The sequence below is a fragment of the Lepisosteus platostomus genome, chromosome 14, assembly GCF_059453375.1.
Source record: "Lepisosteus platostomus isolate fLepPlt1 chromosome 14, fLepPlt1.hap1, whole genome shotgun sequence".
Lineage (NCBI taxonomy): Eukaryota > Metazoa > Chordata > Actinopteri > Semionotiformes > Lepisosteidae > Lepisosteus > Lepisosteus platostomus.
Window position 1 is genome coordinate 26,677,777 of NC_142624.1, and position 19,210 is coordinate 26,696,986.

Sequence of the window (19,210 nt, forward strand, 5' to 3'; positions counted from 1 at the left end):
TAAATTCAGCTCATCTATCACAAGAAAGGCCCCTACTGTTCTATCATCGCCAATTACACATGGCTGGGTTCAAAGAACTGTTATCTTTCCCATTACCTGCTATATGTAAAGTTATATGGAAGGATTTATTGGTTTGCTGCACACAGGTGACATATATAACACTGTATATATAATGGTTCTTTCACTCTACACTTTCCTCACTGTAGTACACAGTAATCTTCACAATATTAGAGCACCTCAAAGCTCATGTATTTAGCTTTGCACAGACAAAAAACTAGTATAGCTATTTGAGAAATTAAATGTTTATCTTACATTCTTACATAAAAATAACATTCAAAAATAAAAATACAGTTCCGTGTTTCATGGAAGTGGCTTTGTCAGGTAATTAATTGGAATTATAAACCTGACTAGTCATCTTATTTCTAGATGGAAAGCCACAATGTACCAAAATAAATTTCAGATTAAACGTAAAATATTAATTTGTAATTTTCTGTGTGAGGATCCTACTACTGAACAGTCTAAACGTATTTTATCAATAGTGGGAATATGTTCCTTTTCCTTTGCTTCTTTAAATCAACTGCATGTGTGCCATATTAAAATTAATTAACGATACTAATTAGTTTCCAGCGACTTGATTTCCAGTGCACAATAGGGGTAAAGGAGTGTTCTAATAAACATGCTCACAACTGTATACAGCGTACCTTGAATTAGCCTTTATTGTCCCTGAGGAAATTTGCTTTGCACATTAAAAGCTCATAAACATACAGTAACATATGACAATAATACACTACAACAACAATACACAACCATCACACAAAACAGCATTCAACAACATTGCTACAGTATATCAGAACTCTTCCAGTACAATATGGCTTAAAAACAGACAATTAACTTCTGTAAAAACCTTCTGTAATTACATTTCTAGAATGACATCTTGTGAAAATAAAATGGCACCATTTGTCGAAAAATCAGATAAGATCAGACGTAGTCCTATACACAGCATGTTACACACATGTAGCAGATGTGAAGCATCTGGAAATGATACAGACAAACTGAGATGAAGTCCTTTTCAAATCTATTCCAAGGAATCAGCGTTTTCTAAAAAGCTTTCATTGTCATGAAACCAAGGCTGGACTGGCACAGTGTTATTTCACATTGCCCTTATAACACTGTATGGCGATATGCCAGAATAAAGCAGTAAAGCACATTAGTTAAGCTCAAGCATAAAAAAAACCCACAGAAAATAACTGTGCTAAACCCATGTTCATAGTAAAAATTCCAGGAAACTGCAAAAAAACCACATCAATGTACCATTGAATGGTACATGGTGAATTCATAAGTGTGTAGAGTCAAGACACAATACATGTAAAATCACCTCACATGGCCTGATGGCATTTACTTTACTTAATGCCCTGGCACCGCACTAAAGGAAGACATCATAAAAAGAGGGCCTATGACATTTCTCTAAAGACCCTAAAATTGTTAATGACCTAAAGCAAAAAGATGATGAAGTGATTGACGGTCATGATCAGGATTGCTAGAAGTGACAAAGTGACTACAAAGTGACCCTGAATATCACAAGGGTGTGAGTGTAGATAAGAGTATCGTGCTTAAGGAATATGCCATCTGCTTCATTTAATCGCCCATGGACATTGGATAAGGGTTTCGCAAATCTTTAAGTACAGCTGAAAACGTGTTGCTTTTAATATAGTTTCAGATGGTTGCATTTATGCGTCAGTGGTATTCTCTTTTTTTCTCAAAGAGCAATTTGTTTCAAGCTTAAAACATCAGTTCAGTTTATTTGTCAAACGCACAGGTCCAATGAAATGCTTACAACCTTCATAACTTCATAATATCATATTTCACAAAATAGACTGCATCCGTGGCTGTAGGGCAAAAATGCATCAAAAGTGTGCTGCTAGGTAGCTGTAGGAACACTTAAAGGTAACCCTGCTTCAAGCAAACACTTAAAACTAAAGGGGTTAAAGCAGAGCATCTCCAAGATCAAAAGTACGTTAGGATTTTTGCAGTGTAATTTGATTAAATATCTGAATATGTATGCTTGCGTTACGAAAGAGTTTTAAAATCTCAGTAAAATAAAAGGGGCAGAAAAGTCAAAGATGTCCACAGACGTGATTAAGCGATACTTTAGACCTGATTACAGGTTTGAATGTAAGAAGAGTGCAAGAAGAACATGGTGTGTCACTGCTGTCTTGTTACAAGTTATAATTAAGTAAAAAGTACAATGGAGCAATCAAAAGGATGTTTTTTTCCCCCCAAAGTTGCTGTGTTCCGAGTTATAATTTTACAAATTGTATCCATTGAACTGAATAAGTTTATCTTCAAAGGTCTAACATGATAGCTCTAAATACCATGGCATCCATCACAGACATGAAGAATGATAAGAAAAACGAAACCATATGCTCAAACTCTTTACTGTTACAGGGATGGCACCATTTAAAAAATTCAAAGACATTTTCAACAAGGCATTAAAACCGCAACACTGTTGTCCATTATTCTTAGAAACCTTTCCCTTTTATGGATCCTCTGGTTTTTTGGTTCAACAGGCATACAACTGCTATAGTTCACAGAGAGAAATATATACTTTCTCTGAACTACAAGATCATCGCTTAAGAATATACGATAGCACTGACTATTTTCTCATAAACACATCTAATATTATAGAATGTCAACCAAAATCGTAACCTAAATAACTGCACATTTATAAATCATCGGCAAATGGCTTTTTAAATCAAAACTTAAGTACCGATAGAACTTCCCTAAAAGCCCAGAAGATGCATTTACTATACTGTATATTAGATTTGATATATTTTAGAAATATGAAACTTTCTGACTAAACCACTAATGACGTTGAGAAATCTGAGAGTTCACAGTGAACCTAAACCAAAATTCAACTGTCAGCTCTGCAGCATTTTTATTATCTGTGACTTTTTGCTAGAATATTGCAACTTAACAGACCACTGGTTTGGGCTCTGTTTGCCTGCTGTATGCTTTCATTAGCCTTTGCTACATTTGACAAGGCATCATTTATTTCTGTCATTTATTTCAGTTACCAGGTCTGCTCAGACAGATACAAGCAGAGTTATATATTGGTAATACCTTTCGATCTAGGTGAATAAACACAGCCTTGGACTACCACCAATTATCTTCAACCTTCACAGCTTATTTACACCCTTTTACCTTATTGGCTTTCCACAGAACTTTAAGAGTTTGGCAAATACATCACCTTCTGTGTCAGCTTCAGAAATTAAAACTCCTCCACATTAATTCTCTGCGAGTGCCTTCCAGTTTCAGTAATTAATTCTACAGTCAACGTTTTTACAACTTTACCCTTTTGTATGCTTGGTTACCCTCAGCCTCAGCAATCATTGCCACTACATGTGTGTACGGTAGAGGCAGTGCCGCATTTTTGTGCCTCACAGATAAAAAATGACAAAACCAGTTGGGATGGAATGTGATTTTAGGGGTTCAAAGCTCGCCAAGATGCCAAAATGCCTGTTACTATTTATGTGCGTACATTTAGTCCCAGTACAAAACACTAAAGCCTTAATCAATGCTGTGCTTGTCGACCAAAGTGCACTTCAAGTGATAAATGTTGTTACTGAACGTTTGGCGACATACTGGTAGCGAATGTGATTTTGAAATCAAACTTCTTTTGTTCCTTAAGTTAAAAGGTTGAGCTGATCGCATGTTTAACTTTAAGAAACAGATTGATACAGTTTGACTTCTCTGCCAAAAAAGAAACGCCATCAGACAGTCTTGAGTGAGTCATACATAATTACAGTGAGATAAAACCCAAGGCACATGTATATTCAGCCTTTTATTATAAAGAATACTTTCTAGTACAGTAAGCACCGAAGCCATACAGAAAGCTTCATTTTGTCAGATTCCATCTTAGGTGCGGTATTCCCCTGAACAGCTTGCCGTTTCCCCATTTTAATTAGCCTGTTAGAGGTCATTCTCACAGTTGCAAGTTATTAAAAAAAAAAAAACTGACTCCCGCTAAGATTACACTCCAAAATAGTGTGAAAGTCTTCGGTAATAGGTATCGGGGATTATTATAAAAATGCCAAAGAAATGTGTTACCTCAGCTCACCCTGCCTGACTTGTTGAATTAGTGTGGGGGTGTAGGCCGATTTCATTAGGCCGCTCCCCACTGGGATAAGCCAAACAGCATTTTCCTAAAGAATTACACAGCTGCAGGTGGCCCGTCTGGATAGTGGCACGCATCTATTTTTAAATGTTAATCTCCCTTAAAAAAAAAACAAGAGCATGAGGTCACTTACGGCTATTATGCCTTCCTTTAAATCTTATCAAATTAGCTGACACAAACGGAAAAATGTGTTTTCTGGTAAGATTCTGTACTGTTAAATGCATTTTACCTCTGTTAAAAAAAAATGATAAAGCACAAAGTGGGAAGTGTTTTCGCTTGTTTTTAATATATGGCAGGAAATCCAGAAGATACAGTCTGTTTGTAAGACCATAATCTGGCAAAAGGTACATGTAATAACTAACAGAAGAGATTCTCCTTGGAATGCCTTAAAACGAATCACATTTACAACATGTACCATTCATCCCTTTTCTAACCACTTTATGCAATACAGGGTCGCAGGAGAGCCGGAGCCTATCCCAGCAAGCAACAGGTACAAGGCAGGGCACACCCTGGACAGGACGCCAGTGCATCGCAGTTGAAACATGCGATATTTTATTAACATTGAACATTTCACAGCAGGTGAAATTAGTTAAGGTAATAGAGTTCTCAAAGACAACACTGCAAACTGTGCTGCCCAGTAAGCCCCATGGGTTACATTCTTTCCTTATTCGGCTTACTCATACTTAAGTCCACCAACTTTTACTGTCCCGTGCACTTTTGCACTGGGAATCCCTACTACAGTAAGTTAAGGAGGCTTTAAAGTTAACAGGAAATCCGGGTCTTTCACTTCCGTGAAAATGTTTCTTTTAAAGAGTGAGCTTGGCCAGGATCATATTTTGTTTGTATTTCCGATAGGTCCATTCTAACGTTCCGAATATAAACATCTGTAGCATGGCTCCCAATTTTCTCAACCAGTACAAGCATTTTGTAGAGTGCAAGCTGAGCTCTATAGACCAGAGCTGGTGCAAATCTGGGCTATTTAATTATTGATTTGCAATACGGATTGCACTGGTAATGGGATAAAATTGGCTGAGGACTTCTGAAGTTAGCTAAATTTGAATTGTCAAGAACTAATTTGGTTTGGTACATGACAGTGAGACAGAGTTACACCTACCGTTAATGTCAACGGCCACATCACCCTGCAACTCATCACTGGCAACCCACTGAAGCTAAGCAGGTGTGAGCCTGGTCAGTACCTGGATGGGAGACTTCCTGGGAAAGCTAAGGTTGCTGCTGGAAGTGGTGTTAGTAGGCCAGAAAGAGGCGCTCACCCTGCTGTTTGTTTCGGTCTTAATGCCCCAGTATAGTGACAGGAACACTATACTATAAAAATGTACCATCCTTGGGATGAGATGTAAAACCGAGGTCCTGACTCTCAGGAAAAAAAGAGTAATTGCCTTGGCATCCTGGCCAAATTTCCCATTAGCCTTTACCAATCATGGCCTCCCAATAATCCCCAACTCTCAACTGGTGTCATCACTCTGTTCCCCTCCCTGCTGATAGCTGGTATGTGGCGAGTGGACTAGCGCACAGTGGCTGCCATTGCCTCATCCAGCTGGGGCTGCACATTGGTGGTGGTGGATGGGAGTCCCTAAGTACCATTAGTGGAGTTTCCAGAAAAGAGCTGCAACAGCAAGTATAAGGAATAATAATAATAATATCATATTATTATTATTATAGAAGGTATGTATCTATCATTGATGTGCCTTGAAGTGTAGCCTTGAAGTGTGAAAATAAGTGGAAGGACAAATAAGGTAAAGTTTGAGATGTCACATGTGCATTGATTTCCTTTCTTGTGTTCTACTATTTTATTGGAGAGAATTGAGAATCCTTGATTATTTTATTTGACAAAACCTGTAATTATAGCACTGTGCACTGTGCTTTATACCTCAAGATTTCTAGGCATATAAGAGGCTTTTCTGATCAAATCAACTGTACTTGAATATAAGGGTCATGAGAAATAATACTGCTGGAATTGAAAGCACTTCCATTATTTTCTGTAACACGAGAATCCTAAAAAAATACCACAAAATACTAAAGAGACCTAATTAAACAACAGCCCATCAGGAGCTACCCCCATTAAAGTGTCTTGTAACATTTTAGGGCTACCTTATCTAATTATTTTTGGTAAAGGAGTTCTCTAACATTTTCTTGGAAGTACTGTAATCAGAGCACATTTTCATTAAAGGGTACACAGCAGCACAGTCAAACAGGAAAACCTAATGTTTGTCTTCCTATTAGAACACTCCAGCTATTTCATTATTACGAGAGGTGGTCTATAATTTGATGACAATGTTATGAGTCAATTTCAGTACAGCAGATACTAATTTATATAATTGCAGAGAAGAGATGGAACCTCATGGCAATTCACGAAGAGATTTGACTCAACATTTGAAAGCCAAGGAGTGAGTTAGCGGCCTAAAACTGTGTCTTGTTCTGTAGATCAGATCAATAACTTGCCTTGACATGTTTATAGGCTTCACCTCAACTCATCTTGCGTTCCTGTTACTATCACTCTTATTAACTAATTGCAGAGAAAAGAATAATTAATGCAGGTAGACTGACAAGAATAAGAAACAAACATAACTAATATAGGCATCTTCTTTTGTTCCAAAGAGTGAAATGTGAGCCATCTGGGCGAATTACAGTACATTGTTATGTTAGCAAATGAATATCAGTTGTCCTGCACGCTGTACTGTTGTCACATAACTCACAGTGAACCACATGAATACACTGGGGGTTTATCTCCAAACCTGCAGGCACTTGCATCTGCTGGATTAACAAAGAGGAGGATCACATTCACAGAAAAGAGAGAAACCTCTTTCAGGAGATGCTAAAAATAAAGAAATGCGCAGTCATCGCATAACTGTGAATGAGATAACGAAATTGCAGAAACTGGAGAAATTATTTTCAACAAATAAAAGAGGTTGTTATTTTGTTATTTCCGTTATTTGTTCCAGTGCTCATCCCAATACAGGTAATAAAGACCATAAAGTCAATACAAAATATGGGACAAAATGAAAGAAAATCACAGCAGTACATAATTTGTTTTTAAGCAAAGCACAGTGTTCACAATGACCACATTTGTTGTTCTTATTGTGGACTGTAATTGGTGAAAGGTAAATAGGTAAATAGTGCAAAGTATTATTTTTCATATACTGTAGATCTGTTTAGCTCCTGGATGGTGCAATCCTATAACGGACGATAAAATCCACAGGTCTATTAATACGGCCCCTGTGTGAAGAGACACTTCCATGAAGAGTTACTAAATCTAGCTGGAATCACACAGGAGGAGGTGTGATTGTTAGTGCTCAGCCTCATGTGGATTGTCTCCACATCTCAATGGCCTTCCTCCCCCTGGAGTTCTTATAGGCATCAGTCTAGTGATTCAACTGCTCAGTTGGAGGAGCAGAAAAGTCTCCCCTGGGGACAAAAATTATCCACACTGGCTAAACCTGTGTGCAGAATCTCCCTGCGCCACCTACCCCAGACCGCCGAACTGTACATCAAAGACACGTCTCCCAGTTCATTTTTACATCGCAATAATACACAACGTTAGCGATATCCACAAAAGCAAAACAGGGCTCTGATATTGCACTAACCCAAGAATCAGTGCTGAATCACAAACTCTGGTCCCAAAACGAACTACAAAGTTTTTGTTTTAATTAACAGAGCAGCAATGATAAAAGTCATTCTGAAAACGTCAACACAGTGTTTAGAATGCCAGCTAATTATGAGCAAATTAAGAAATTTGATAAAAAAATAACTTCTAATAAATTTATCAGAATGCAAATACATTAATAAATAGAAGATAGATTTGGAAATTGTCATAGTTATTTTTTTTTAAATGCACAAAATATATACATCAAGTTTTAAAATGGGAGACTGCTGAAACATATGGTAAATACCTGAATGGACATGATCATGACCCCCTTATTTATCAGGTGTGCTAGTTTGAATGGATCTGTTAGCCATTCTGTGGTTAACAGGATCATTCCTTGTAAGTAAAAGCACAGAACACAAATTAACATTTTTTCCTCAAGATTATTTCCAAAACTATTATACAATATGAAACATATTTAACACAAATGACAGGTGTCCACATGTCAATACTTTGTTCAAGGCAGCTCAAACAAATCATGTTGATGAAGCCAATAACCGGGTTTCTTTCAAGAAACTTCCACAGATCAATTAGCTTATGACCATCATACAGACTGGGTGGGCCAAATGGCCTCTTCACCTTCGTAACTGTTCTTTTATTCTAGGCAAGGTTGTCTCTAAATGTTCGGGCTTAAAAGAGGACTTTAAAAAGTGGAACACAAAACTGTAGCGTTATGTACTGAGCGGTAACCTATAAAAAACTATACGTTTTGACAAAACTTAATCTCAAAACACTGATTTTCCACATCACACAGAGAAGATGGAGGAAAAAAAAAATCAGCCCTGTATATCGGTTATCTATAGCAAGCTTTACATGTCATCTACAATGCCCCATGTCGTGAATACTTAGCCTGCGTCTCATGACAGCGATTGCTTCTCCTTCTGAGAGCAGTAATGGAATTGCAGGAAATTACTGAAAAGCCAATACAATTACAGATGCAATAGAAACCCGAGCACTATGGCTGTTGTGCCAGCAGGTGAAGAAAATATGACAGTTGTCTTATTTCTTTCAAAAGCTCAAGCCCGCACTGCTTTTCTGCCCAGTTCTGATGAATCTCATTATCAAGTGACTCCAGCACCTGCCTGTCCTTCTTTCTGATACACAGCAGCTCATATTTACACCGAGAATGGCCGGACGAATACAATTATCCAGATAAGGTCACAGCATTCTGAGAAACGGGAACGAGTTTTTGAACAAACCTAATCAAATGCGTCTTCAGTTCTAATCAGGATTTCGGGAAAATGGTTTAGCTGTAGTTGAGGATCTCACAAATATACAGTACCAGAAAGGCTGTACTCAACACCCTGTACAACACATGGTCAAATGAAGCTGCAAAGTGTTTCTATGTCATTATTAAACATAAATAAATTAGTTGCTAAAACCAATGGATTGAAGTTATATGATAATGAAGCTTTCAGAATTAATTTATGGAATACATTAAAATTCTAGGATCTAATTCTAGGATGCATTTTCATTAAATCCTTTTGTTAATTGATTTTCAGTCCACAAAAATAAAACCAAGGACTGATCGAACTACTGCAGATATTAAAGGGTGAGGATCCAAATTCAGTTTAGTTGTACATAAAATAAAGGGATGCCCAAATATTGCTGTTAAATTTCACTCCCTCAGTGCGATCCATATGTTTTGTTACTGTGAAATTTGACCCAAATATATGCTTTCACTTCAACAATGGCTAATAAAAACACCAATAATAAACTGCAGAATTATAAAGAACAGTGACATTTCCTCCATTATTATTATCCACTGTTTGTAAGAGAAATGAAAATTGTGTCTATACTGTTTAGAGCTTTTTATCCCAAAGTCCTTTACATATAGGAGGGACACACTTACTGTATCTGCCACTGAAGAAAAACAGCCACCTGCTTGATAAATGACAACCATTATGTGCCAGCAGCCACAGGGCATGGCAGAGACGGACGTAGACGTGAGACAGGTACAAAAGTGAGCAACCATGTCACTAATTGAGCTAAGGGAGAACTTAAAAAAGGCCAGATTGCATGAACTCACAGTAGATGTTGATCAGGACACCAGGGTTGACAACCACATTCTTTCCAAAAGTAACGCAGGTCTTTTCAGTTAATGTCTGATCCAAAGCACTGCTCCTCTTCATGTCCCTTGTCGCCATACTGGATCATCAGCTTAGAAATTCGAGTCCAGAAGGAAAAGCATCATCTACTACTCCTTCAGCACCACCTGTGGTGGCAGGTTGCTTTCCCCTGGAGTTCTCCCACTCGCTTGCTGACCAATCCCAGCCTTGCCTAGCTTCTGAGATCTGAGCGATCGGGCTAGAAAGTGCTAACACAGCTGGCAGTAGAGATGCTGATCCCACTGTCCTGGCTAAATTCCTTTCTAGGTTTGAGAAGCTTGGCCTACAGTACAGTTCCTCTGTAATTCAAAAAGTGAGGACATTTCTCACTTCCCTATTTGACCTGCTGTGCAGAGGGCCTGCCAGGACTATAATGGCTACCGCATCCCAGTGGTGCATGAAGTGTGAGCTCCTTCCTATTTGCAAAGCACTCTAGAATCCTTCGAGGTCAAGTGTCCTAAATAATTGCAAGGCATTATTATTACTACAAAATGTTATTTATCCATCCATACATTTTCCAACCACTTTATCCAATACAGGGCTGCAGGAGAGCCAGAGCCTAACAGAGCATCCAATGGGTGCAAGGCTGGATACACCCTGGATGGGACACCAGTCCATCACAATGCAATTATTATTATTAATATAGTGAGTTGTGGATTTCTGCAATGAATGCATGGGTATGATTTTTCTCTTGTTGTTCTTTTAATTTCATCACCTTTTTCTCACCCGACTACTAAACTTACAAATACACGCTACTAGGCCAGTGCCCTACTGTTTATTGGTATTCGGTTCTAATTTGATTTCTGGAAGTCAGAACACCACAGCCTTTTAAGGAAACAGCAGAAGACTGCAACAGATGGGACAGGTTCAAAGTGTAAAATCCCAAATTGCCCACTAAGTCAGGCCATCGCCCCTTCATAATTTAGCTCCTTCTGTTTGTGATCTGGAAATATATTCTAGACAGATGACATGTTAACAGAATCATTTCATGGTTCAGTGTCCTCTCACTGTGATTTATCCTCCTTCTGCAGACGCAGAGGTCCCTATTCAGAAGATTTATGGGCAAGGTCCAAAAATCCATTCTGATATAGAAGAAACTGTGATTTTATTAGGAAACAAAACATTAGACGGTTGCATTTTTCTGTCTTTACAAATTGCATCATTAATATTCAAAACTACTCAAGCAGGAATGAGTAACAAAGGGTAATATAACAATAAAGAAAATAAATATGCAAATTGCCATGGTAACTTTATGTACTGTAGTCGACTTAAACAGCCATACAGTTGTTTAAAAGACTGTTACAGAGGTATATCCCCTGTTCAGATCATTTGTATTTCATTTTTTGATATATCAATGATTTGATCAGACATTATTAAACGCCAGCTGAGAGCAGGGGGATGCCAGTACTGTTGCATTTATGACATTGGTTTGAAGTGTTCTGTGCTCTACATTTCTGCCTTACGGAGCCTTTTTGGAAAAAAATCCTACCTGAATGAGGAACATGCAGAATATTATCTATAACTTTCTCACCATATACACTGAGTGTCTCGCAACAGATTTTTTTTTTAGTAACGATGTTCTAATAATGGTGTACAGTACTGTAGTATGCATTTCAGTGGTAATTTAATGACAACCTGTCAGTTGTAACACTTGAGGGTGTTCGTCTCTGTGACACGATTTATAGGCAGCAGTTAAGAACAGGACAGCCTCTCCCTGCTTCTGTAATTGCTGTGACCTGTTTTACAGCAATGCAAAAGGCCTGAGATAAACTGCTACGGTAGCTTGAATAATTTTTGTGACACGGTGGCTTGTTCCTCATCTGGGTTTGGCAAGATGGTGATAACATTGTGACGAGGAGCCAGCGACAGCCTCATATCAATATGAATAGAGCTAATCAGAAATGCAAATTGCAATCAGAAGGGTAAATTTAAAGCTGTGCGATAATTGCGCGATTGTGCAGATAACAAAAGGTCAAACACTTGTATCATCAAAGCCTTTAAATGGCTATCAGTCAGGATTTCATGTGAACATCAAGGAAATCTTAGAGTCAGAATAAAGCCCTTTCTGATCAGAAAAGATTACTACACCCTTTCTGCATTGGGGCTCTGTGGAGGTAAAATGGGTTTACTGGGGGTAATGAAATGATTTGATCTGTAATGCAGACCAGACCACATTTTTTGCATTTCAGTTTAAAAAAAAAAAGATTTTAACAGACAGAGCCAGAAAAAAAAAAACACACCTAATTTGCCGACTTCATGCTTCTGTGTTTGTGTGATGGAACTACAGTACATAACATTTTGTCCGAATACAATATTCTAACAACATTGTAGTTAATCAGGATTCAAAGCAAAAATGAGAAAAAAATGTATTGCGTATTTATTGCGTATTTATTTAGTACAGTATTTATTGCAGGTTGTGACAATTTGGTAAAACATCCGTGCTTTGCCACTGTGAATTTACCGGGCTTCTCACAGAATTGCTGCAATACATATGGAAAGGCGGGCATCTATTAATTTAACGGGCCTGTGCCAAGCCAATTTCCAAAACTGGTTGCTGTCCTTAAAATAGAAGCTCCTTTAAAAAATCCAATCCCCGCCTAAACCAAAGGTAGTAAGTCAAGGGAGCCATCTAGTGTCTTACCGTGGGATCTTAAAGAGGGCTTTGACGGGGTGCAGCTCTGACAACGGAGGGTCTCCATCACCTAGTTCAACGGCTGTGATGCCAAGTGACCATACGTCACACCTAGCGTCATAGGAGTAGTCATACTGTTGTTCGCAAGCAATGACCTGTCAGGTGGGGGAGAAAACAAAGCATTAAACATTCACACGTCTTTAAATTTACAGCCCTGTGGGGTGCATGGTGTAATTCAGCCATGTAATTCTGATAGTAAAACCACATAAAAAATTTCCTTTTCTCCCATTTAGCAGATCTGTTTTTGCGTGACAGCCCATCAGTACTAAAAGGTGTCTTGTAATCCATAATTCACAGGAACAGTAATTGGTCATCATCAACAGTGTTAATGCTACCTGTACAGAAACAATTAATTTATTTTTAATGCATAACTTTTTAAATGTATAGGCTTTGGAATTTTGTGTGTAACTGTACCACAAAAGTCCATAGATCAGTTCTATTCAATTAATCTATAAACAGCCACTTACAAAACTGCATACTGTGCACTTAACCATTTTTTAACAGTAAAAAATAAAATAAAATGTGTATTCAATTACAGAACATCAAATTTACTTTTTTAATTATTCATGTTCGATTTATATGGACCGAATTGAGTTAAGAGGACTTTTATTTTAGTTTATCAGGCTTATAATTTTTGTAGTTGGTTTCTTCCATATTGGAAAAATAGTGGCTGAATTTCATTTTTCATTACATTTTCAATTTGACCAGAAATTGATAGTTGTGTACAGCTGTAAAGTGGTGAAAACAGTTTGCGGTACAAAGCAGTATTATTTAGAAAAATCCTGAATGAATTTAGCTAATGATTCTTGAATAATAAATTAGTAATGAATGGTAATGATTGATATAACTGAAATTAAAAAATAATGTAGTTATTTAGTGTATACTAATTAATGTTTATGCTTGTTCTGATTGCTTCATTACATTTGCACCACACCTACGTAATATTTTGCTTCTCATTATTGTGCTAAATGAGACCTAACATTTGTGATTAAAGGCTGTTAGAATTCTAAAAAGAAAATGCTAAAAATTACTGTTGTACAAGATGTTCCATTTGAAGAGGTGCAAAGTACTGTATGTTTTAAAACATTTATTTATTAAGCTGGACATAACCAGATTCAATTAAATCTAAAACCCAGTAATTACAAATATTGCCCATACAGAATCTCAAGGCAAGTAAGGTGTTTTGCTAGGATTTTGGTAGCTGCTACTCAACACGATAACATTCAAACACACAGATCTAAGAGGAAAATTATTTTTTTGGCAGCATGTAAACTGCAAACCACGAGCGAGACAGGCAGCTTTCTTTGTCAAATCTTAGCTGCTTCACCCAAGGCCTCTGGAACATTATCATTTAAATGGAGATTGTTTTGAGTGTTCTTCAGTGTCACCCCTTTTTTTCTGCACAGGTCAGAAACGCCACCAGTTAATTACAATAATCAGGATTTATTGGCGATTGGGCACGTTTTAATTGCTCTCCAGTGCACACCCCAAACTGCCCGGATGATGGGAGCTCATTTCTGCCTCACAGTGAGCAAGGGAAGCAGGCTCCCAGCTATTAACCCTGGAGTGACCTCCAGCGCCTGCAGGAGAATACAGAGTGTAGCCAGCGAAGCTCCTAGAGAGAAAAGCAGGTCACTGTTTTGCGAATACAGTTACAGCGCGTGCTTTTCAAACATCATTCAGGATTGTTCATCACGTTTCCCTTCCAGGCATGGACGAACGCAAGTGAAGCATTAGACATTTAAAATAAAGATCAGAAATATAATGGCGATTTTGAAGCTGCTTTTTTTTTTAATACTGGACCACAGGTTTAGATAAACGTGAAAGTTCAGGACCGCTGTAGCACCACTGTGTAAAGCCACAGCATAGATAAATTAACAACCTGTGGAAAAACCAAATAACAGCTCTACTTATTTTAAAGGAAATGTCAGGAAACCAGACTTCCAGAACCCACTGTTTTCTCAGTGAAGCCACTGGCTTAGCGCAGATGACAATAAATCACTTTTTTTTTGTCACAGCTTTGAATTAAGGTTGAAGATTTGTTAATCACCTCCACCAATATTATCTTTATAGCAACAATTAAGGACAGATATTTTTTGCATCTATCATGGGAGATGGACAAGTTAAAAAAATATACCTTAACATTTATTTTGTATAAAAAAAGCTTTTTATTACTATGTTACCTCAGGAGCCATCCAAAAAGGAGTTCCTACTGAAGTATTTCTTCGCAAGCGAGCATTGGTGAGCTGGGCTGACACACCTAGACAAAATAAAATGTTTAGACAAGTTTAGGTTAGGGAGGATTATTCAACTTACTCTTAAATATAACTGCTTCATCACTCAGTAAATTCTACTTTAGTAATCTACTACAGTTTTAGTGGTTCGCCTTTCCCACCAGAGCTGAACTGGCATGCTCAAACATGTTGAAGACATCATCAGATATTTTACATTTAAAGCATGTTTACTTCATTTTTTTCCCCCCATTAATAATATATATATATTTAAAAAGCCATGGTTAAAAAAAGCAATTTATGATATGACATGACGGCAACCACATGCCACTGTAAATTGGCAATAACAATTTAAAATTAAGTGGGACAGCTCTTTTATCTGCAGGGGGCCACTTCATTTTTTTACACAGAGGAAATAAACATGCCGGAGGCTAGCTGAAGTCATTTGCCAGAACAGCTTTCTTTTTTATATGCAAAGGATCAAATAATGAAATTTAAATGAGCAATAATAGCCTTGAGTTAAGCTATGGCCCTTGAAATGCAAAGATGTTTTATAGGAAAGGGAAACAACAACTCGGATTGCTTCAGTACAAATGTTTTCCAGATGTTATTTCTGTCATTCTTTATATATATATATTTGTCTGGTAAGGCAAACGCAAAATGGATTATCTGTCATCAATTCCTAAAGTGCTTCATCTGTTAAAGCAAAATCTCCTAAGACTGTAACAAAGCACACAGTTGATCTGGAGCATCCCCGCAACGCTCGTGGTTTCTGAGCAGGCGATAAATTGCTGCCTTTGGCTAAACTGCACACATCAGGAAAACAAATGGGAAGCAGTCATTACCAAAGTCAACAAGCTTGACTCCTCCTTCTGTTGTCAGGAGAATGTTGTTCCCCTTGACGTCACGATGGATGATTCTGTTATTGTGCAAATGCTGGAGACCCTGGTGAAAATCCCAAAAGAAAAAAAAAAAGAGAAGGGGGGTGGATCTTATTTAGAATCAATTACCGTGTTATTAGGGGACATGATTAGCTCAATCTGCATTTATATTATAGGTACAGCTGTCCACTGCCTTTTATGTCTAAAATCCCTTTTCTATTTAAAATGCAAATATATTATCACCAATAATAAACCCTGAGCACAGTATGTGTACAAAAGGAAATTGCACCCTCTGCTGTTATTATGGTCTTGATGAACATCTTACCAAGAGGGCACCATATAAGATGTATGAGATTATAGCTTCATCCAATCGCTGACCACGCATGAGGAGTCCTTTGATGAGGTCTGTGACAGAGCCCCCATTACACAGCTGTGAGAGAGAAAGACAATATGACACCTCCATTACACACAGCAGTCGTTTGCTATATAGGATTCATTGATGCCTTTAACACTGTGAAACCCCACACGGGAAGACCATACTACTGTCTATTGTCTCTCTTCCAATTGATTTAGATTCCCCATTTCAAAATAACTCCCGTAACAACGTTTTTCTCAGTGTTCACAGCCAAAGAATAACCCCTCAAGAATTATTTTAATTAGTGACTTTACTGATGGGGAAACTGACATCTATTCAATGAAAACTAAATTTGATCCTTTTTATAGTTCCAGCCAAAGAATTATCTTGGGACTGTGGAAAGATACAAATCTTCCTTTGATTGCCCTATGCGCTAAGACCATATTAAAGTATCTTAGTTTGGCGGTATCCACATTCAAAATGAAAGGTTTTCTCAAATGTGGCCAGTTGCAATTAAATTAAGATTGTACTGTAATATTTACTATAAAAAAATAGCTTTCTGCATGTGATTATATAAAACATAAAAAGCTAATAATTACATTAAACTATTAAATCGATAGATTTTTGTCTCTTTTTTTCTACTTTTGTATGGAATTCATACAAATTCAGAATTTGTGTATTTTAATTTCCTCCTACAATAAAAAAAATAAAAAAGAATAATCAAATAATCACAAAAGAATGCTTTTCACAAAAGCCACTACAATAAACTGGTCTGCAGGAGATTAAAAAGGCTTTGTTTGCAGTGTTAATATTCCCATTTCCTAACATCTCTTTTAGAAGAAGAAAAAGCAAAAGGCAAATTAGCTTAGTAAATAGGCGAGTTGGAAAATTGTTGTCATTTTAGAAACTGGTTACATCAGGGCTCTGATTCTCGGTCTCTCTGCTCTGTTAAGGTGGGATGTCCAGAGATGAAGCATTGTAATCACAAAATATCATGCAATCGCTCTCCTGTAATGGACTCCCACAGATCAAGGGGAAGAAAGTGTGTGTTCCAGCACTTCTTGATTATTTACATCTTTTAGAAGGCTGCTCATTTACCTTTTCAATGTCACTTTCATCTCGGTGTGCAAAGAACGTCCACCATAATATCCATTTTTCTCTTTTCCTTTTTGGAAAGGATTTCTGAGACGCGTGGCTTGTAGCACAGACTATTTAGGTATGTTCCTTTAAAAAGGCATGACAACGTCAAGTGATGTCTTAAAAAGTGCTCGATTGGAAGAGCTTTGTTAACGGGCTCCAACCGTGTTTTGACGCAGCTTACTTGACGTGGTTAAAGCATACTCGAGAGGGTCCGAAAAACTGGGTCAAGGTCAACCAACAGCGGAATTTGAATCACAGAAAACTAACCTATCAAGCACTTCATTTACCAGATGAATACAGTAAACAGAACCACCGCGCAAGAGGGCCATGGTTTATCTGCTCCCTGGATGAATTTTAAGTCAGCATATTTTCTTTCAGCAATTCCCATTCTGCTCACGAATGTCTGTATCCAAGTGTTCCCTGACAGAAATGAAGCTACCATACAGCTGATGTACAATCCCACCGACCTGAAATGTACAGTAGATGTTCTTCCTATGAGGTCTGTGGCCTACTTGAAAGGGTAAAGATAGGGTTTTTCTTTTTTAAACTGGACTTTTGGGGGAAGTGTTGTTTACTTCACTATTTAAAATGTGGGGACGTGGCTCAGTGAAGCAATATGTGACAGAACACAAATGTTTCTATGGTTACCTTTTAAGCCGGGAGCCAAAAAAAGCAGTGCACAGCAACACAGAAACCACACACAAAGCAGTCAAAAAATCCTTGCGTTCACCAGATGCAACAGCGGACTAATATTTTCTCAGACTCTCACTCTGAAATTCCAGTGGCCATTTCCACAGAGCAGATTTACCCTCACAGGCTTTGTACTGTATGTTGTACTCTGACAGGTCTAATCACATTGTTTAGTGCTGCTTGCTATAACCGGTACAATGTGGAGAAGGCCAAAATTAATCTCTGTAGCAAAAAATGCTAAGGACCACTGCAGAAGAGGGATAACCTAATCTTTTGGATTCATATCACAGTTATATTCATTTTTTTTAATTAAATTGAAGCAGTTCTACTGTTTTCAAGACTAAAATGTTTTTCAAAAAGTACATTTAAACTACAAGCATAATCAGTTTGTTCATTGTCTTACCAATGAGACATTCTTTCTTCATATTAAAATTCCTGCAGCTTTTTAAAACATTTACAGGGCACACTAAGCCGCTACCCAGACAACAGGTCCACCCACAGATAATTTACAACCTGTAGTGCATGTACAGTACGCATTTCAAACACAAGCAAATGGGCTCTTTAAACTCGAATATGTTGACAAGTGCTGATGAGTGTTAACAGAGATGTTTGTTTCTCCTCTTACCTGATGTGTCTAACAAAGGTTTTACAAGTTTAAGTAGATCATCATAACTTAGTGGAATTCAAAAACATGGGAGCTGAGTCAGACATTACCAACCATTTATCTAATCTCTGACAGAATATTTGAAAAGTAGAATCCAACAGGATTTTGCATGTCTTACACTTTTCTTTGATCTAATCTGATTATTTAGAAACGACTGAAGAACTCAAGTCTCAACAAAGGAAAAGTAACTTCTTTGGGCTGACTCTCTGCGATACGTAACTGTATTCTATAAACAGAAATGACAAAGGCAAGGCTGTTGTTATTTTAAGAAGCTCAGTTAACCAATTTGAGAAATGAAATCAATAAAAATGAAAGGAACGGAAACGAAGCCTCACCTCAAGAATCAGCCAAAGCTGGCCTCCTGAGAGATCATCCACCTTGTAGAACATCCCATAAAACTTGACAACATTGGGATGATTGGAGAGGGACCGCAGGATGTTATATTCTGCTTCAATCTCCTCATCAACATCCTTTCATAACGGGGGGGGGGGAGAAAACAGCCAATTAAAAGATACAGCACAGAGCATCTCTAGAGTAGTCGTAACAACAATAACAGAGCCAGGAACTAACCTACAAGAACTCAGACGCAAGTGATGCAATCATGAAGAGAAACA

At 37.7% G+C, this 19,210-nt stretch overlaps 1 protein-coding gene across 6 annotated transcripts in view; it reads right to left on the reverse strand.

The window, feature by feature from the left end:
- The window catches only part of myo3b (myosin IIIB), a 124,619-nt gene that overhangs the window by 89,763 nt on the left and 15,646 nt on the right, over nt 1-19,210 (reverse strand). For 5 of the 6 annotated variants that reach the window (XM_088605350.1, XM_088605352.1, XM_088605356.1 and 2 more), the window contains 5 exons: nt 18,932-19,066; nt 16,073-16,177; nt 15,712-15,811; nt 14,819-14,895; nt 12,585-12,730 (listed from right to left, as the gene is read on the reverse strand). In XM_088605350.1, coding sequence (XP_088461476.1) covers nt 12,585-12,730; nt 14,819-14,895; nt 15,712-15,811; nt 16,073-16,177; nt 18,932-19,066 — 563 coding nt within the window. The remainder of the gene's footprint in view (nt 1-12,584; nt 12,731-14,818; nt 14,896-15,711; nt 15,812-16,072; nt 16,178-18,931; nt 19,067-19,210) is intronic. The other variant, XM_088605354.1, reaches the window with a different exon arrangement.